We start from the raw sequence: 20673 nt of genomic DNA, 5'->3' as shown, positions 1-20673 counted from the left end.
AGGCCATTGAGGCCAAGCCAAGCTACATAGGTGCTACTCCAGACAGAGTAACTGTATGTCTTCTGTCTCAAACCTGGGGGCCATATTGGCTCATCCCTGCCTATCTTTCGCTGTCTCTCCTTATAGTCTCTCTTTCTGTTTGTCTCTCTCTCTCTCTCTCTCAGACTCGCTGTCTCTACTTACTGTTTTGGCTCCGGTCCAGAGCCATATTGTCGCAAGAGTTCATCCTCTTTGATCTCTCTCCATGTCCCCTCATTCATTTTCTCTGTCTCTGTCTCTGTCTCTCTCTCCCTGTTGCTCTGGCTTGTGATGTATGGATGACATATATTTTACTCTTATAAAGTCATGTTCAACACACATTTAACATGAACCCATGTGCACACACGCACACGCACACACAGGCACAGACACACACACACACACACACACACACACACACACACATTTTTTCTTTTTTTTTTATCGTGAAAGTAAAAACGGCGCCGCCAAAAGTGATGGATTCACTTTGCACTGTTTTGGGACAAAACTAATTTCCACAGAGTTTTTAAGGCAGTTACAAAAACAATGCCCGGTGCTTTGAAACGCTTTAGACGAATGTGTTTATTTCAAGGGAGCAGTAGAAAAATGGGACGTTCAGTAAAATAACATCTGACGTATTCGACTCTGTACTCTTTGGTCAGCAGGGAGTGATTGATCTTTCAAAAAGGGATTTTGAAAAAAAAAAAAAAAAAAGTTTGTGCTATGCTGGCTTGCTGTAATTCCTTTGAGCTGAAGGAATGGTTTATGCAGGAATAATAATGCTTGTAACTGAAGAAGTCAAAAGAAAATAAGGAAAAATTCAGAAATTTTGACTCTATACAAAATGATTGCTGGCATTGCAGTATAAGCACTTTGAGGGATTACTTGTAACTCTGGGAATCATGCTTATACCAAATATTTTTGAGGATAGAACCGGTTGTTTAAATAGAATCGCAGGTAGCAAAATTACTCCAAAATGGATATCGCTGAAATTGTCACCATCTTAGATTTGCATATTTCCTACAGTATGCACTAAGGGACAGACTTTTAAAGTTTGGGATTTAAATCGGGTACCCAGGATAAATAACAAAAAATTATCCACTTAAGACTAAATTTGAACAGATGTGTCAGTCAGTCTCTAATCTGCAGCCTTCATTAGCCCTGGGAAAAGTGGATTCACAAGCCATTATGTAGCTCCAACATGCAGAGGATACATGTGGAATATGGCAGATGCCTGGATGTCCCTCCCCCCCCCTCTCTCTCTCTCTCTCTCTCTCTCTCTAATTTCCTTTCTCCCTCAGTGTCGTTCTCTTCTCTCGCTCTCTTTTCCTCTTTTAATTTGGCCCCACTGTTTGTTTTTCTTCATTCCTTCATTAGTTGGAAAAACATAGCAGGCATTCCAGCTGTAATACCACTGAGATTCAGTATCATATGGATTCAGCCTCGTGTGTGTGAGCGTCTCTGGGTGTGTGTGTGTGTGTGTGTGTGTGAGAGAGAGAGAGAGAGACAGAGAGAGAGAGAGGGAGAGAGAGATGCCAGTATGCTAGTGATTTCACCAGGAGCGTATTGCCTCATGGTGAGTCATCCTTGTGCTATGTGTGCTTGTGTAGCCTATGTACGGGCACACACATCAGCCACACCAGTGCATTGTGGGAATAGTGGAGATTCTTCGGGAAGCCGTTTGGACTGGGATGAGAGCTGCATTTTGTTTTGTTTTTTTAAACTTGCTTACAATTTATTCTCAACCATAATGAGCAAACCTCAGCATCAGAGGTATGCTACTCCAGCTAGCCAGGATTTCCCCATAACTATATGGATCTGTAAAACTATATGTGCCATAGCACACTAAATACTGGCTTTTACTATTTTTTGGCAGATCAGGAGGGCCGGGCCTAGAAAAGGCCCAGGGGCTTACTCAGCACCAAAACGCTCTGATGTATATGTACAGTTGTGATTCGTGCACTCACCACATTATGAAATAATAACATAAAATTATGAGACATTGTAATTTTATGAAGCAAAATACATAACCGGAGCGTCCGGTTTTCTTCAGGAATGTATTTGCTTCGTAAATTACAATGTCTCGTAATTTTTCGTTATTTCATAATGTGGTGAATGCATGAGTCACAACATGTACATAAGAGTACATGGGAGCGTTTTGGCGCTGTTGGAATGTGTATTCGGTGAATTTGGTGACCAACGGGGGTAGGCTAGCCCAATACCGCAGACTACCAGTCATTGTGCTAAGCTAATAGCAGGTAGCACGTAACTACTTTTGCACACAGAGAAATGCATCTATCTTCTCATCGAGAATATGGCAAATCTAATCAAAGAAGAGATGAGGAGGGCTACGGCGTTCAAAAAACAGTGAGGCAATAGTCACACGAAGGTGCTCTTTGGATGAAGCATGGGTGTGGCAGCAGAGAAATCCAAAAAAATACAGAATCCAAGGCACTCTTCTTTAATAAGTTAAAAGGCTTTAATAATAGTGCTAGTTCATACTGGAACAATAAAAGTATAAAAGCGTCAACATGTTTCGGCCAACGCAGTGGCCTTCATCAGGCCACTAGCTTGTCCTGATGAAGGCCACTGCGTTGGCCGAAACATGTTGACTAATTCTGTATTTTTTTTTATTTTTCATGGCAAATCTAATCTCCCTTTGGAGAAAACTGTTGCGCCTTTGTTTGTCCCTTTTTCTGGTTTGGCTGCAGGTGCGGTGGTCCAGAGGAAATGAAGGAAAGCTGACAGAATAGACTCGCTCACTGCATAGTAATTTAAGGAAGACTCCTTAGACTGAGGAGCAAACGTTTCGGTCCTACGACCTTCGTCAGTGCTTGGTGTCCAAGCACTGACGAAGGTCCTAGGACCGAAACGTTTGCTTTTTCATTTTCACTATGAGCACCGAGCACTTTATGGGCAAATAAAAGAAAATTATATTTTCACAAGTCTCAGTCTAAGGAGTCTTCCTTAAATTACTATGCAGTGAGCGAGTCTATTCTGTCAGCTTTCCTTCTAATCTAATCTCCCAAAATGTTTCTGCGTTTCTTGAAGAGCAACTTCAAGTTCCAAATAAATGACTAATCGATGTACTTGAAGACCAACTTGTACGTGAAGACAAATCACACAGAAAACATTTGACAGGACATACTGTATGTCTCAGAGATGCCCAAGGACATCAATGTGTATCTGAGCAGTTCTAAGTGGCAGTTATTTGATGCTGGAAGTCAAACAGGATAATCCAATGCTTCTTTTTAGCATTGTTTCCAGCGTTTTGTCCTTTTTTCCTTTCGACTAATAATGAAACGTACATTCATACAGTCTGTTTTATTAGTTTTATCAGTCTGATGGTGTGTACATAATTAAACACATAAGTCCATTTAATTGCTTTAGTAGTTTATGATAAAAGCTGATGAAATCACAGCTAATGAAATCAGATCAAAATGACATAACTGATAATTGATACAAAATGAAACCAGAAATGATAAAAGATCTTCCTTTGGCACATCCACATTCATATCATAATTGTCAGTACTTTTTATTCCAATAGGAGTTCTGAGGCATTCAACCACAGACATTTTGTTTTCACTCACTAATTTCTATTTTCCATCCACCAGCCTGAAAACCATGCTTCTCTCACATACAGCAAATTATTATAAATTTTGTTTCTGCTTTTTAGAAGGATCACAAACTAGATTATAACTGTCTGTCTGCCTCTCTCTCTCTCGCTCTCATTTCTTCAATGATTTACCATCAGTTGGGCAAAACATAAGCCTAGAATGATCAGTGGTTCCCAAACTGGGGTGCGTGTACCCCTAGGGGTACGTGGAGGTACTACAGGGGGTACTTGAGAGAAAGGGGACAATGGAAAAAAGCCTGAATAATTCATGAAAATAAATTAAATGTTAAAATAATCTGCTCAGGAGGCACTAATTGCAACTGTTTCACTCCATTATATTCTTCAAAAGGTGGGTTATCATTAATTAATTGCATCTATGCTTTTTTTTTTATCCCAATAGGAATAAGAGTTTAAAGACAATTAGTATATACTCGATCCATCATGTAATTTTGCTTTCAGAATAATCAAAAACTATATAGGAAAAACCCTGAATGCTGATGGACAGCACACACAGGGTTCACACAGTAATGTTGACAGATAGATTAGAATAGACCTAAGTGTGTTGAAATCTGAAAAAGACCACACTTCATCTGAAGAACTTGAAAGAGAAACAATTATGTACAATTTTGTTAATAATTATTAATTATGGCAACAAGCACAAGCCAGTTGCAGAAATATAAGTTATGCAAATATGTTTGATCTGCACATCATGATCATCATCTAAGTCTAAGATTGAAAAGAAAAAAGGCAAGTGTCACATCTTCTTGTTCGACCACTGCAGTAGGAGACCGCGGGGTTGGTTGTCTCACAGGTTGGTTTGGCTTATTACAGCCAAACTAGAGGGCCCTGTTTCATCATGTTCATATCGAACATTTGGAGGGAAAATGTGCTCATTTCTCTCTGACCATTTTGTGGAAGACAGACAAAACATTGAGGTGAGGTGGAATTTTGTGATTTTTATGGGTCAGAGTATTTTTTTGTAGGCATTTCATAACCAAACACTTGTTAAAAAGAGCAAGGCAATAGCTGTAATTTGAGCCTAATTTTCAGTCACATCAAACATGGTGGGGATGGTAGCAAAAAGAAGTTTATACAAGTGTACAATTAGTATACTTTAGTATACTTATTTTAAACTTAAAATGAATAAAAATTATCTACGGCACTCGGCCTCGTGCCTGCGACCGAATCACAGCAGTGCCAATATTAGCCAACAATGCACTCCCTCTCGTGTGATATTGCTTAAGTATACTACTAGTATACTGAATTGGGCCGATTTAGTGCCAATTTAGTGTCAAGAAGTATTAGGCAAGTACACTTGGGAGTATACTACTAGTATATTTATATTAGTATACTTGGTGCATAAAGTATACTGAATTGGGCCAATTTAGTGTCAAGAAGTATTAGGCAAGTACACTTGGAGTATACTACTAGTATATTGATATTAGTATACTTGGTGCATAAAGTATACTTGAGTATATAAGTATACTTGCATAAAAGTACACTTGGTCTTTACTTAAGTTTACTTAATAAAATAAACTTGAAGTGTACTTATTTTTGCTAACCTCATCATCAGTGACAATTCAACTGGAAATATTTGTGTTATTCCTTTAAAATATGGGAAGACTGGTTCTGTGAATGTGTCCCTGTCCCTGATGGTGCACACATGTGTCTATCAAGGTAAAAAAATGACGCCTTTCCTAATCCACCTGTCATAATCTAGCTGAACTCTGATCTTTTTCAGGAAGGAATCTTCCAATACGAGTTTTGTATAATCCCATGGAGTAATTTCACGAAGAAATCCAGTGCATACACACATGTAGATCAGGCGCGTAGCCACGGGTGTGCTAGGGTGTGCCAATGCCACCCAGACAGGCCGCTGGCACACCCAAAAAAAATGGGGTAAAAAAGGTTTTTTGTTTTGTCTGCAAAACACATCAACGCTGTCATGCACTGTGTCCAACTTATCCTATGTGCGAATAGAAATCACGCTCCGCTGACCTATGTGCCCCGGAGCATCATGGGAATAGTTAAGCTGTCGTCCACGTAAAGTAAACAAATGCACGCACAGCTGTAGCAGCAGCAGCAGCGCAAATCAAGAAGACATGAAACAAAGCTCGCTTTTAAGCTTTTTCGGCAAAGGCAAGAAACGTCGCTTTGACGACGAGGAAGAAGATGACTCGTTGTCACCCTCCCCCTCAACAAGTGCGGATTGTAGTGCACCCTTCCCGCACCTGTATTGGTGGTGTACAGTGGAGAAGAGACAGATGATTATGAAGAAGATGATGCAGCCGAAACAATGACTATAAGGCTCGTTTGAGATGACTGTCGCCTCGCCTGGAAAGCAGGCGAGAGCAGGCGAGCACAGTCAGGCGAGGCGTCAACAAGTCGAACACCCGAGTCGAACACAGTCGGCACACTCGCTGCTGCTTTTCTTCTTCTACAGTTTGGTTTAACAGCGGTTTGTAAACAAATTAAAACATGCATTAGCGCCACCCACACTCACTGCTCAAATAACACAGATCTTCAGATTCCTTATTTTTATTTTAATGTAGGCATTCCAGGTGGTATTTATGTAAAATATGGAGTGACAGCTTGGAATAGATATAAAATTGAAGTTTCTACACTTCACTGTGGGTTTGTGATGCACCTGTGTTGAACCAATGGGCGCTCAGCTTGATGCGTTTCTCGTCATCCTCTGTCAGCCACAGTCGGGCGCAGTTGGTGGGGAGCAACTGCGGCGCTCCAAATCTGCACCCGCCTCGCTCTCGCGAGAGTCACATGACTCACGCAGTCGGGCAGGACGGAGCAAGTCGGACAACTTTCTAACCATCATGCAACGGGGCAAGCAAGGCGCTGGTCGAATCTGCGCAGAATTTGCTCATCTCAAACGAGCCTAACAGCGGGGAACGCAGCCAACAACACACTGGAGGTTTGTGCAGAGCCAGAGGACACTGAGAACGCTACAGATCTCTCTGCAGTAGACGAACCTTCATGCCAACCAAATTTGCGTTCTTTCCCGACTAGAACACTCATTGGAAAAAGTAGGTGAGACTTTTTTGAGATACTAAACAAAGTGGTTTTACATGTTGCCAAAAAATACAATTTAATTGACTGCTTCTACCTGCTAATAATGAGTGTGAAAAGGAGCAAACAACACACAAATATTCCTCTAAATCTGGTTTGAAAAGACCCAATTTTTTTTGGGGTCTTTTCAAATGGTCCGCCCCCTGGCATACCCTGGCTTTCTGTGGCACACCCAATGAGCCAAGTCTGGCTACGCTACTGATGTAGATGCCCCATTCCTTCTCCTTCTGATGTTTCTTAGTTGTAGCGGTTACACCAACAGACCAGTTCCCACCCACCTCTACATCCCAGCTGTGTTTCCCAGAGCTAAAGCCTTCAGAACCAAGGACCTCCATGTAAAACTGACTTATTCTCTCTGGGCTGTCGGGGAGTTGCTGATCTCTCGGACTGTTTGTCACACGGGTCAAATCCTCTGATATCAGTGGCGTGCCGTCCATTAGGCGAACTAGGCAAATGCTAGGGGCGCTTGAGCCGTTAGGGGCGCCAGAGAGGGGGGGGGGGGGGGGGGGAATGTTTTTTTTTTTTTTTTTTTTTACAAATACTTTTTCATGATAATAGGCCTACTATTATTTTACAATAGTAGACAAAAAATAAACACAACAACGTCTTAAGTCTTTAAATAATAATGAAAAAATTTTTCTAATTCTGGCTTTCTGGCTGCCTGGGCTGCAGCACTTTCACCATGGTCCCTAATCCATACCACCCCACCCCCTGCGCGGCCACGCCCCCTTCTACCTGCTTGGAGCTTTTTTCCAGACTGGGGGAAGGTGGGTGCGGAGGGTGCTGCAGCACCCCCTGGTGGCAAGAAATGGGATTTTTGAAATTGTTGGATTTGGCTGTCTTGTGTTTATACCACCAACAAAATGCATCAAAAAACAGTTTGTGCTTCCCAGCTCTAATCTTATTTCATACTTCAAAAGTGTTTGATTTTCATCATAATCTGGTTTTCCATAATAATAATAATAAGTTCAGTGTTTATGCCTGTGTTGCTGTCTGTTGTAGTGTAAAAAGACTAAAGGGAGAGAGGGGCTTACATGAAAGTGAGTGAGAAAAGGAGAAGATACTGAATAATGACATCACAACAGTATAATCCCAATGTTAATTTAAAATTAAATATTCTTCTAAATATGGATGAAAGTCCAAAAAACTTCAAATTTTCGTCGGCGCTGCAGCACCGAGAGTCCCCTCCTTACAGCACCCCCTACCTAAAAGTACTTCCAGCGCCACTGGGGAAGGGCGATTCTGAGGCTGCACTGCAGTGGTGGAATTAGCTGCGATATGGGCGGGGGGGGGGGCGGGGGGCGGGAGTGGGGGGGCGGCGGGGGGCAGGAGTGGGGGGGGACGGGGGGCGGGAGTGGGGGGGGACGGGGGGTGGGAGCGGGAGTGGGGGGGGACGGGGGGCGGGAGTGGGGGGGGACGGGGGGCGGGAGTGGGGGGGGACGGGGGGCGGGAGCGGGGGGCGGGAGCGGGGGCGGGCACCAGCAAAAATCTTGCCTAGGGCACCAACTTGGTCAGGCACGCCACTGTCTGATACGATCAATAGTTTGTCGGCAGTATTGGGGTCCAGAATGACAGGAGCTGGATGGGAAAGATACAATGGGGAAAGGTATCTGAGCTGATCATTAGGCAAATTAATTATCTGTAAATACTGTTGCAGATTTGAATGTCAAACAATGAAAAACCATGTTGCATGGCTTACTGTATTTGATTATCTCCTTAATCTCCCGCCAGACTGAGTACAGCAGGTTCCCCAGGTGTTTGGCCTCGTCGATCAGAGCTCCTGATGGAGTCAGTGGATCTGGCAGGTTGCACTGGGATCTGCAGGAATATGAAATAGTCACATATCTGGAGTGGTTCTGATCTCACACAGAGCATGAGACACACAGCGAGTGGTTCTGATCTCACACAGAGCATGAGACACACGACACACAGCAAGTGAACTTACCTCTTCATAGTGGACTTGGCATTCTGTCAAATAAAGAGAAAATAAGGCAACCAGTCAATAGCTCTCATTTGGTCAGATTACTATTCCAATCTTAACTTAATCTTGAAAATTCAACATGTATCATAGAAGTGATTACAAGCACGAATGAGATGTCTTCAGCTTGCATGTCCTCCTCTAAGACTCTGATCTTGTCTGTGAGTGAGGAGATCTCTGAAGTCAAATTCACACTCCTGATCGCCATGGCCTGACTCTTGGTTGTCGCCTCTTTCCTCAGTGCATCGATCCTCGTGGTCTCGTCTGCTCGCAGGAACTGGTACAGCTTCTGAAACTCCTGTTTTAACCTCTTCTCTGTCTGCTGGGCCTGGAGCTGAGAACATTGAGATGAAGATCAGCTGAAACTCACTATTCAACACTTTATCATTTAGTAATTAATCAGTAGTCCAATAGTAGCTATTGTCACTTTAACATCCATAACAGAGATTTGTTGGTATTTTGTCAACTCTGTCCAAAACAGAATTGGGTAAATGTCAGCTTTTTGTAAAACAAACAAAACAAACTAATTATATTTGTAAAGCTTGAGAAAAATAGATTTGAAACAATTTTTCACAAAAATATCAATAAGCTATCAGTAATTTACCTTAATGTGGCTGGCCATTTTATCACAGTTGAGTTTTTCGGACATAAATGCCCCCCATTTGGTTTTTAAGTGCATCAGTGCGATCTCAAATTCACCCTGCAAATGTGCACACAGTGATTATACAGTATGGATCAGTTGAACAAGACATTTGTTTGCTATGGACAATATGAAGACTCATTTATAAAATCATAAAAATTGGCAAACCCAAAATTAATTTTAACATTGACACATGCAGCCCTCTCTTTTGAACTTTCCATTTTCACCTGTGTGCCTCACCTCATAGTCGTGTGCAGCTTCACTGATGGGTACGCAGTTATGTTTCTTATGCTTCTTTGCATCCCTGCAGACCACACAGATGGGCTGCTGGTCGTCCCGACAGAAGAGCTTGAGTTTCTCACTGTGCAGACTGCAGAGCTGCTCAGGTCCAGATGAAGCTCTCTGACTCCTCTCTTGTCTCAAGCTGTCAGACAGGTTCTTCAAAGACAGATTGCGAGGAGGTCGTTGCTGCATTGGAAACATTTCCTTGCAGACTGGACACGTCTGGGCCCCACTCTGCAACCACCATTCCTGAAGACAGACTTTACAGAAGCTGTGACCACACAGCAGGACAACAGGATCCCTAAAAATGTCACAGCATACAGCGCAGGTCCAATCCACCTCAGGCAGAGACAAGCTGCTAGCCATTTTGTTTTCTCTTCTGGGGTTACGGTTGTCAGCCTTTTCCTGTAGCCTACGAGCTGTCTGAGGACCAACTTACTTTCACTTTCAAAGACTCACTCTGGTTTGTGTAGCTGTAGCGGGGTTCACTCTGCGTTGTGTGTAGGAATGAAGACGCCACGACGACTGGGTAGAGGTATCAATATCTGTATTGAGCAATAATGGACATGGATCAGGATGCAGCTTTCAGCAGGTCTGCATATTATGCTCAACAGCGCCGTCTCTCTCAAAATCCAATGCAGATTACATTTTGGGCACCCTCACACAGTGAGTGTGACACCCACATTGTTACAAGACACCATTGTGCTTTTTCATTCAAATAAATTATACAAAAACCATAGAAAATAAGGTACAGAAAAGTGTGCAATGTTCCTTTAAATAAATAAAAAATAAATAAAAACAAACACCCAACATGCCTGTATTGAGCAATAATGGACATGGATCAGGATGCAGCTTTCAGCAGGTCTGCATATTATGCTCAACAGCACCTGTTAATCACCAGCAATACTATTCTCAATACATGACAGTGGTGGAAATCTTGTAAACTGTGCATCACTATAAAGACTAAGCAACGACAGGTAGGCTACAACAGTTCCTTTCATGTTTTCTAGAACTTTGATGCACAGGAATGAACAAGACATGGAAATTGCAGCACCAAACGTGAACTAATTACTGGCATTAACAATACCATCAATGGTAAGTAAAAAAGACTATCTATATTGTAATTAAGTAAAACAGTGACAAGACATAGAAATGCATACCGTCTCTCTCAGTCTCAAAATCCAATGCAGATTGAGCGCAAATTGGCGGGTTGTGGAAGATCTGCACGCTATGGACTAGTCCATCTCGACCAACTCTTCCTTACATTCACTACTCAAATGCTAAACGTGATGCACAAACTTGGTCTACTTTGTAATGACTTCCGAAATATACATCTCGCCATTAACTGACGCAGTGTCCCGTAAATAATTAATAGACAACCAGGAAGTCACCCATACAAATAAACAGAATGGTTTGGTCACTTTACCCTTTCAAAATAAGAGTCTCCTGGATGCAAATGAAAATAAAAGTCCAATCTAGTGTAACAACATCACACTGCTACATAGCTCTGAGGTTCAGTATTTTAAGTTCCCAGTAAATCCTCCTTGGTAAAAAAATAAATGAATTAAACAGCCTATTGGCTGCCTGGATTGTCTTCCTTATTTTCTCTTAAAAGTCCATTAACTCAAGGGCCCCGTTCCAATACCCATACTTGTACTTCTTTCTTGTAGTATGTACTGCCGCTGCCCTCACAAAGTATGGATTGTAGTGTGCAGCATGCATGCAAAATGCATACTATTGGGACACACTACATCTGTCGTCACGTGAGCTTCCTGAACTCCGACCTCTTGCTCACTTCCGCCGACGTCTGCAGCGCCACATTTGAGTTTTTTTTTTTTTTTTTTTTTTTTTTTCAATAAACAAAGTCTGGCAGTAACAAACAGTACATTATACAAAAAATTCAGACTAAACATTTACAAAATTGGAACAGACAATCAAATAAACAAAATAAAATAAATAAAGCAAAAACATTAAGTCAGAGATCTAAACAGGAATCAAGATATGCATGTTTTGGTACACACCATGCTTGTTTGGTTTTAACATATTTCAAGGCTTTCTTAAAGTTAATTATCTCATTCATGAACATGCAGCTCAGTCAGTGCGACGTAACTCCAGTAGGTGGCGGTAATGCACAAAAGGTTGTTTGCCAACCGCCATAAAACATTAGAAGAAGAAGAAGAAGACATAACTTCCTGCTGCGCAAAGGATTGTGGGGAAGTTTGGCTGAAGCAGCATGCATCGATGCATACTTCGAAATAGGAGCTGATGTAGTACAACATCCTGGTACTCTTGGCATACTGCATCTGACATACTATGTATTGGGACATACTAAATCTTTTTTTGCCTACTAAATAGTATGGAAGTATGGGTATTGGAACGGGGCCCAGCAGTTTTAGCAGCTTACTTGAAGTTGCTTCTTCCTGTATTTGTGTAAAAAGGGGTGGAGTGCTGCATCCCCCCCCCCCTTTCCGCCCACACACTTTTGCTGCTTGTGAGATTTAAAGGGGGACTAACCCCCTAGATATGTATTAGAACAGTGATTTGAAAATACCTATGGAAAAAACCAAGAAATGACATATGCTCTTGTCTATACTGGACTCTTTGGCTGTGTTGAAGTCCAGATTTTTTTTCGGAAATCGACGCCATTACAGTTTGCCTATTGCCTCAAAAATAATTTATTTGAGAGGGGCCATATCTGTATAAATATCAACAATTAGCCAACGCTGGTGGCCTGTATGGAAAGAGCTTTGCTCAAAATGGTTGAAAGTTATATCAATTTGGTAATTCAGTGGCGAACTAGAAATTTAATTATTTTTCTGCATGTAACTCTATGGCAGTGTGTTAAACTACGTTACGAGAGCAAAGTGGCATGGGCTCGTTACAGCAGCACACCGCACAATACGACAAACCCCCCGTTCTGGGGTAACACAATGCGAGATTTCTCTACGTCATTCCCTCGTCCAAGTTGCCATATAGTCCCTTTTTCATTTTAGTTTGGGGGCTTTTCGTGATTCTTGTTAAAAGTTGTGCAAAAGTTTTTTCCTCTCAGCGCAGTGCAGGCTGCCTGCTCTGCTGCGCGCGCCCGCGGAGCTTGGAGCTAGTGCATGAGGTTTACAGTACGACTCTCTCCCGCCTGCCTGGCTGGAGACAGCTGCTTCCAACTCGGACTGATAATATATACATCATCATTCGAGCTTATCCAGGTAAGATATTAATAAAGTAGTGACACATTCAGCGGGAAACTAACTATAATTAAGACATGTGCCAACTTTGACGACGTTTGGTTCAGTATTTTAAGAGCAAACTTCAATAGTAATAGGCTTGGAGTTCTGAGGAGCCAAAAGGATACAGGGGGGGTAGGGGAGTAATTATCTTGAAATCCCATAGTCTTTGGGGGCACTGTGACGTCAGTGTGCCCCTAATCTCCCATTCATTTGAGAAAAAAAAAAGCAGTCTTTGACCCTTAGAGGGCGCTTATGCCAGGTATGCTGCTGAAAAATGATACAAATGGTAAAATGGCAACAGTTTGGTGTCAAATGTGGAAATTCTGACCAGAATTCTTCACACATCACCCCCAAAGTCATATATATTGGTTAAAAGCTGAAAAAAAGTGTTTTGGAGGTTAGTTCTCCTTTAAAGACATATAGTCCAGTAAAAATGTCACTTGACCTCACACTAATTGCAACAAAACCAAACTCAACTGATTTTGTATCCTCAATATGTCCTCAATGAAGGAAAAAAAGCGTTAAGGAAATGTATGAAGGGAAATTTTTGAAAATGACCCATATGATGCAACCAAAAACGTTTATTTATTTATTTTTTAACATTTTTATTTATTTATTTATTTATTTTTCTCCTTGAAGCAAAAAACACATACAGGATATAAGTGATGAGATTTATGGCACATTAAAAAAAAAAAAAAGGCTTCCATAGGCTTTCATAGGCTACCATCATATTTAGGTCATTTTCAAAACTTTCCCTTCATACATTTCCTTAACACTTTTTTTCCTTCATTGAGGACATATTGAGGATACAAAATCAGTTGAGTTTGGTTTTGTTGCAATTAGTGTGAGGTTGACCCACATATTTGCGTAAAATGCCTGGACTAATACCTACTCTCCTCTGGTAGCCTGGCTCCTCCTGTGGTGCAGCCAAAGACTGGAGAAGGAAATAACCTTCACCTTTAGCTGATTTACTACCACCTTAGTGTCTGTGTTTTTTAAATGATTGTGCTCAGTTGTGCCTGAACTGAAGGCTTGGTGAGTGAAATACTTTTGTCTCTGAAGACTGATGATCAGACTGATGCAGATGCTTATAAAGGCAAGAAGAGAATTAAATCTTGTACGTAGAATGGAGACAATGTCTGTCTGTCTGTCTGTCTCTCTCTCTCTCTCATTTCTTCAGTAATTTTCCATCAGTTACATACTGTAAGCATTGAGCAGAATATTTTGGGCAAAACGATAAGCCTAGAACGAATATAATCCTTCTTTATAGACCTTTGGGCAGGTTGAGCTTGTGATGCTAAAAAAGTCCATCAGGATATTTGGTCACTGTTTGTGTAGCTGTCACACAGAAAAGGAAGATGTTCATCAGCACATTCATAAACAGGTATGTTCATGATAATCTATTGCTAGGTGCTACCTGGTGAATGCACTGCTCAGGTCTTCATATCAGGCACTCTGTAAAACTGCCTGGACTACAGCTTTGTGTTGAAGTTTGTGATGATGTGTAGCTGAATGATCTGTAAAATTGTCATTGTGGAAGCTGACCACTGGGGTCTCCCCGGGGGTCTCCGAGGGGAAGGGTCTCCCCCAAGCCTTCCCTGGCATCCCTTGACCGGACTACATAACCAAGGAGAGAGAAAGGCTCTTTTCCTCTTTGGAAGACCAGCTCCAGCCCCCATTGGCTGGACAAACTTGACCTTTGTCTGACCCCGACACGTGCAGAGTGCTTTTTAATGTTCCGTCCGTGGCGTGTTCAATAAAACGCACAAGGTACCGTCGCATTGAGAGCGGGCTGAAAATTAATCTTCAGGTTGGCAGCTTTCAGTTGATGTGTACCACTTCTATGTGTCATTTATAGGACGAATCAGCGTGACGTCGCTGCCACCCAGAAATGCGGAACCCCGCGGCGGTTAGCTAGTATAAGTTGTGCCAAACAAACGTTAATATCTCAAAAACTATACATCACATCGCTTATATTTTGACATTCTGAGCGAGAGCAGAAGTAGCTCAAGAGTTTTATGTATAAGCATGTCATCTTAAAGTTGTGTTTAAGTTTTTAAAATGTAAACAGGGTCAGCCGGCTAGAGTCAGACACTCAAGCCTCCCAAAGCTCAGGCTCCATAGGGTTCCATTGCCGTTGCCACCCAGTGACGCGGTTTGTTTACCAAAATGCTGCTCGGCTGATCCCTCGTATTCTCTTGACCTGATAGATAGATAGATAGATAGATGGATAGATAGATAGATAGATAGATAGATAGATAGATAGATAGATAGATAGATAGATAGATACATACATAGATGGATAGATATGGGGAGTGAGTGCGGGGTGCTTATGAAAAGCATTAGCATTGTTTCCAGTGTTTTGTCCTTTTTTCCTTTCGACTAATAGTGAAACGTACATTCATACAGTCTGTTTTATTAGTTTTATCAGTCTGATAATGAATGGTGTGTACATAATTAAACACATAAGTCTTTTGCTTTAGTAGTTTATGATAAAAGCTGATGAAATCAGATCATAATGACATAACTGATAATTGATACAAAATGAAACCAAAAATGATAAAAGATCTTCCTTTGGCACATCCACATTCATAGCATAATTTTCAGTACTTTTTATTCCAATAGGAGTTCTGAGGCATTCAACCACAGACATTTTGTTTTCACTCACTAATTTCTATTTTCCATCCACCAGCCTGAAAACCATGCTTCTCTCACATACAGCAAATTATGAAAATGCAGACTGACCCAAATAATGTCATGTATTCTGTACTGTGGGATTACGGATACAATTTTGTTTCTGCTATTTAGGACACAAACTAGATTATAGAAAAAAGCTGAAAATAGATTAAAATAAATCTGATAACACTGACACCAGACTGAAAAGAAACAAAATCATTAAAATAAACACTGCAGTGATGACATTGTCTGTCTGCCTCTCTCTCTCTCGCTTTTATTTCTTCAATGATTTACCATCAGTTGGGCAAAACATAAGCCTAGAATGATCCTTCTTTATAGACCTTTGAGCAGGTTGAGCAGTTGTGATGCTAAAAAGTCCATCAGGATATTTGGTCGCTGTTTGTGTAGCTGTCACACAGAAAAGGAAGATGTTCATCAGCACATTCATAAACAGGTATGATAATCTATTGCTGCTAGTGCATAATTCACCTTATGTAGCCCCGCCCACTTGATCCAGTTGTGTTATGACTTCCTGTTCAAAACACTGTCTGTCTTACCTGGTCACTACTAGTACTATACTGTCACAGGAAGTGTAAAGACAAGAGGAAGTATAACTGGCTGACCCCTCTGTTGGAACATAAGGTTAATAATATGGTGAATGCACAGCTCAGGCCTTCATATCAGGGGCTCTGTACTACCTGGACTACAGCTTTGTGTTGAAGTTTGTGATGATGTGTAGCTGCATTGATCTGTAACATTTTCATTGTGGAAGCTGCCCACATGTGATGTGTTTAGGCAGGGATGACAGATGAATGCTATTAAAATATGACAAGCAGCTACTCTTTCATGCTGGATTACGCTGTGCACGCAAAAACATACAACTTAGATGCATAGATAGATATTTTTCTCTTTTGACTCAACTCTGAAAGTCAATTTTATTAGCTTATTGACAATTGATTATATCAAATCAGATCAAAATAACATACATTTGATAACAAAATGAAACCAGAGATGATAAAATATCAAACCATAATTCGTCCATTCAGAATGTCCAGTAGGCTTTTTTTTTTTTTATCCCAATAGGAATAAGAGTTTAAAGACAATTAGTATTAGTACCGGTATATTAGTATTCATGTAATTTTGCTTTTAGAATGATCAAAAACTATATAGGAAAAACCCTGAATGCTGATGGACAGCACACACAGGGTTCACACAGTAATGTTGACAGATAGATTAGAATAGACCTAAGTGTGTTGAAATCTGAAAAAGACCACACTTCATCTGAAGAACTTGAAAGAGAAACAAATATGTCCAATTTTGTTAATAATTATTAATTATGGCAACAAGCACAAGCCAGTTGCAGAAATATAAGTTATGCAAATATGTTTGATCTGCACATCATGATCATCATCTAAGTCTAAGATTTGAAAGAAAAAAGGCAAGTGTCACATCTTCTTGTTCGACCACTGCAGTAGGAGACCGGGGTTGGTTGTCTCACAGATTGGTTTAGCTTATTACAGCCAAACTAGAGGGCCCTGTTTCATCATGTTGATATCGAACATTTGGAGGGAAAATGTGCTCATTTCTCTCTGACCATTTGTGATTTTTATCGGTCAGAGTATTTTTTTCATGTTTGTGTAGTTCTTGCTATAAAAGTTTGTAGGCATTTCATAACCAAACACTTGTTAAAAAGAGCAAGGCAATAGCTGTAATTTGAGCCTAATTTTCAGTCACATCAAACATGGTGGAGATGGTTGTCTCACAATGTGTCAGAGTGTCTTTGATGGTTAATATTAATAACATGCTGATAAAATAAAGTTTAAGCATAAAGATTATACCCATTTCAAGCCAAGACCTTATAGCTTCCCTCTAATGTGGGAATGAGTATTGTAAGATGTGTTGATGATGAGCAATTCACATGACAGTAAAAAGTGTGACAACCATCCCAGGGCCCCCCTAATGTTTCTGTGACTCAACATATGTAAAAGCTTTATATGTGGGCAGGCCCGGGTTCTACGGGGGTGCAAAAGCACGCATTGCACCCTTATTTTAATTGTCTGCATGCTCAGTTGAAAAGTAAAGTAAAAAAAAAAAAAAAAAATTTAATAAATGCTGCAGCTGCACACTTACTGTTTAAACTTGAATTATAATTGTTGTTTTTCTTTGTTCTTTGATGTGAATTTATGGCTTTTCGGCACCTATATGTAACCTTTTAAGGTTGAAATAATTGTATTATCATTATATGCTCCAAATATGTCAGTAAAGCACTTGAAACACTTGAAATATTCTTGCTTATCCTTCTTGGTATCCTTCTACTTGAAATGATGGTCAAATGCATTATTTTTAGTAAAATAACGTCACATTTTTCGAGCGGCCGGTGGCCCAGCCTTCGGCCGGGCATCTGCACCCCTTCCTATCTAGGATGCATCCCTAGTCATCTTGTTCTGGAACCGGCCCTGTATGTGGGTCGTCTTGTCGTCGTCATCATCAGTGACAATTCAACTGGAAATATTTGTGTTATTCCTTTAAAATATGGGAAGACTGGTTCTGTGAATGTGTCCCTGTCCCTGATGGTGCACACATGTGTGTTCCTATCAAGGTCAAAAAATGACACCTCTCCTTTGTCATAATCTAGCTGAACTCTGATCTTTTTCGGGAAGGAATATTCCAATATGAGTTTTGTATAATCCCATGGAGTAATTTCATGAAGAAATCTAGTGCATCCAGACATGTAGATGCCCCACTCCTTCTTCTTCTGATGTTTCTTAGTTATAGCGGTTACACCAACAGACCAGTTCTCACCCACCTCTACATCCCAGCTGTGTTGCCCAGAGCTAAAGCCTTCAGAACCACGGACCGCCTCATAACATCTCTCTGGGGTGTCGGGGAGTTGCTGAACTCTCTGACTGTTTGTCACACGGGTCAAATCCTCTGATATGATCAATAGTTTGTCGGCAGTATTGGGGTCCAGAATGACAGGAGCTGGATGGGAAAGATACAATGGGGAAAGGTATCTGAGCTGATCATTAGGCAAATTAATTATCTGTAAATACTGTTGCAGATTTGAATGTCAAACAATGAAAAACCATGTTGCATGGCTTACTGTATTTGATTATCTCCTTCATCTTCCCCCAGACTGTGTACAGCAGGTTCCCCAGGTGTTTGGCCTCATCGATCAGAGCTCCTGATGGAGTCAGTGGATCTGGCAGGTTGCACTGGGATCTGCAGGAATATGAAATAGTCACATATCTGGAGTGGTTCTGATCTGACACAGAGCATGAGACACACAGCGAGTGGTTCTGATCTCACACAGAGCATGAGACACACGACACACAGCAAGTGAACTTACCTCTTCATAGTGGACTTGGCATTCTGTCAAAAAATGAGAAAATAAGGCAACCAGTCAATATCTCTCATTTGGTCAGATTACTATTCCAATCTTAACTTAAAATTGAAAATTCTACATGTATCATAGAAGTGATTACAAGCACGAATGAGATGTCTTCAGCTTTCATGTCCTCCTCTAAGACTCTGATCTTGTCTGTGAGTGAGGAGATCTCTGAAGTCAAATTCACACTCCTGATCGCCATGGCCTGACTCTTGGTTGTCGCCTCTTTCCTCAGTGCATTGATCCTCGTGGTCTCGTCTGCTCGCAGGAACTGGTACAGCTTCTGAAACTCCTGTTTTAACCCCTTCTCTGTCTGCTGGGCCTGGAGCTGAGAACATTGAGATGAAGATCAGCTGAAACTCACTATTCAACACTTTATCATTTAGTAATTAAACAGTAGTCCAATAGTAGCTATTGTCACTTTAACATCCATAACAGAGATTTGTTGGTATTTTGTCAACTCTGTCCAAAACAGAATTGGGTAAATGTCAGCTTTTTGTAAAACAAACAAAACAAACTAATTATATTTGTAAAGCTTGAGAAAAATAGATTTGAAACAAATTTTTCACAAAAATATCAATAAGCTATCAGTAATTTACCTTAATGTGGCTGGCCATGTTATCACAGATGAGTTTTTCGGACTTAAATGCTTCCTGTTTGGTTTTTAAGTGCATCAATGCGAGCTTAAATTCAGCCTGCAAATGAGAGGATATGCACACATTGATTATATCGTATGGATCAGTTGAACAAGACATTTGTTTGCTATGGACAATATGAAGACTCATTTATAAAATCATAAAAATTGGCAAATTTTAACATTGACACATGCAGCCCTCTCTTTTGAACTTTCCATTTTCACCATTTTCACAGGGGCAGCTTTAGCTCAGGAGGTAGAGCGGGTCAGCCAATGACGCAAGGGTTGGCGGTTCGATCCCCGCTCCCTCCCAGCTGCTGTCGTTGTGTCCTTGGGCAAGACACTTAACCCTTCTTGCTCCCGATGGTGTGTAGGCACCCTGCGTGGTAGCCTGCCGCCATTGGTGTATGAATGGGTGAATGTAAACTATCTACTGATTGTAAAGCGCTTTGGATAAAAGCGCTATATAAATGCAGGCCATTTACCATTTACCATTCACCTGTGTGCCTCACCTCATAGTCTTGTGCAGCTTCACTGATGGGTACGCAGTTATGTTTCTTATGCTTCTTTGCATCCCTGCAGACCACACAGATGGGCTGCTGGTCGTCCCGACAGAAGAGCTTGAGTTTCTCACTGTGCAGACTGCAGAGCTGCTCAGGTCCAGATGGAGCTCTCTGACTCCTCTCTTGTCTCAAGCTGTCAGACAGGTTCTTCAAAGACAGATTGCGAGGAGGTCGTTGCTGCATTGGAAACATTTCCTTGCAGACTGGACACGTCTGGGCCCCACTCTGCCTCCACCATTCCTGAATACAGACTTTACAGAAGCTGTGACCACACAGCAGGACAACAGGATCCCTAAAAATGTCACAGCATACAGCGCAGGTCCAATCCACCTCAGGCAGAGACAAGCTGCTAGCCATTTTGTTTTCTCTTCTGGGGTTACGGTTGTCAGCCTTTTCCTGTAGCCTACGAGCTGTCTGAGGACCAACTTACTTTCACTTTCAAAGGCTCACTCTGGTTTGTGTAGCTGTAGCGGGGTTCACTCTGCGTTGTGTGTAGGAATGAAGACGCCACGACAACTGGGTAGAGGTATCAATATCTGTATTCAGCAATAATGGACATGGATCAGGATG

At 41.3% G+C, this 20673-nt stretch overlaps 2 protein-coding genes across 2 annotated transcripts in view; both read right to left on the bottom strand.

Moving 5' to 3' along the window:
* The window catches only part of LOC310782393 (E3 ubiquitin-protein ligase TRIM35-like), a gene marked incomplete at both ends in the record, with an annotated part of 29456 nt that extends 19472 nt beyond the window's left edge, over window positions 1-9984 (bottom strand). Inside the window, 7 exons of the mRNA XM_083643057.1 lie at window positions 7454-7513; window positions 8160-8296; window positions 8418-8536; window positions 8664-8686; window positions 8800-9030; window positions 9301-9396; window positions 9577-9984. Coding sequence (XP_083499183.1) covers window positions 7454-7513; window positions 8160-8296; window positions 8418-8536; window positions 8664-8686; window positions 8800-9030; window positions 9301-9396; window positions 9577-9984 — 1074 coding nt within the window. The remainder of the gene's footprint in view (window positions 1-7453; window positions 7514-8159; window positions 8297-8417; window positions 8537-8663; window positions 8687-8799; window positions 9031-9300; window positions 9397-9576) is intronic.
* Window positions 9985-15898: 5914 nt separating this feature from the next.
* On the bottom strand, window positions 15899-20460 carry LOC310782392 (E3 ubiquitin-protein ligase TRIM35-like; the record flags this gene model as incomplete). The annotated part of the gene is made up of 7 exons (XM_083643056.1): window positions 15899-15926; window positions 18311-18500; window positions 18622-18740; window positions 18868-18890; window positions 19004-19234; window positions 19506-19601; window positions 20053-20460. The coding sequence occupies 7 exons, from the start codon at window positions 20458-20460 to the stop codon at window positions 15899-15901; spliced, it is 1095 nt and encodes a 364-aa protein (XP_083499182.1).
* Window positions 20461-20673: the final 213 nt, after the last annotated feature.

The sequence above is a fragment of the Poromitra crassiceps genome, assembly GCF_964638095.1.
Source record: "Poromitra crassiceps genome assembly, chromosome: 9".
Lineage (NCBI taxonomy): Eukaryota > Metazoa > Chordata > Actinopteri > Beryciformes > Melamphaidae > Poromitra > Poromitra crassiceps.
The sequence above is the reverse complement of the archived record's forward strand: the minus strand, read 5'-3'. Positions and strand labels throughout refer to the sequence as shown.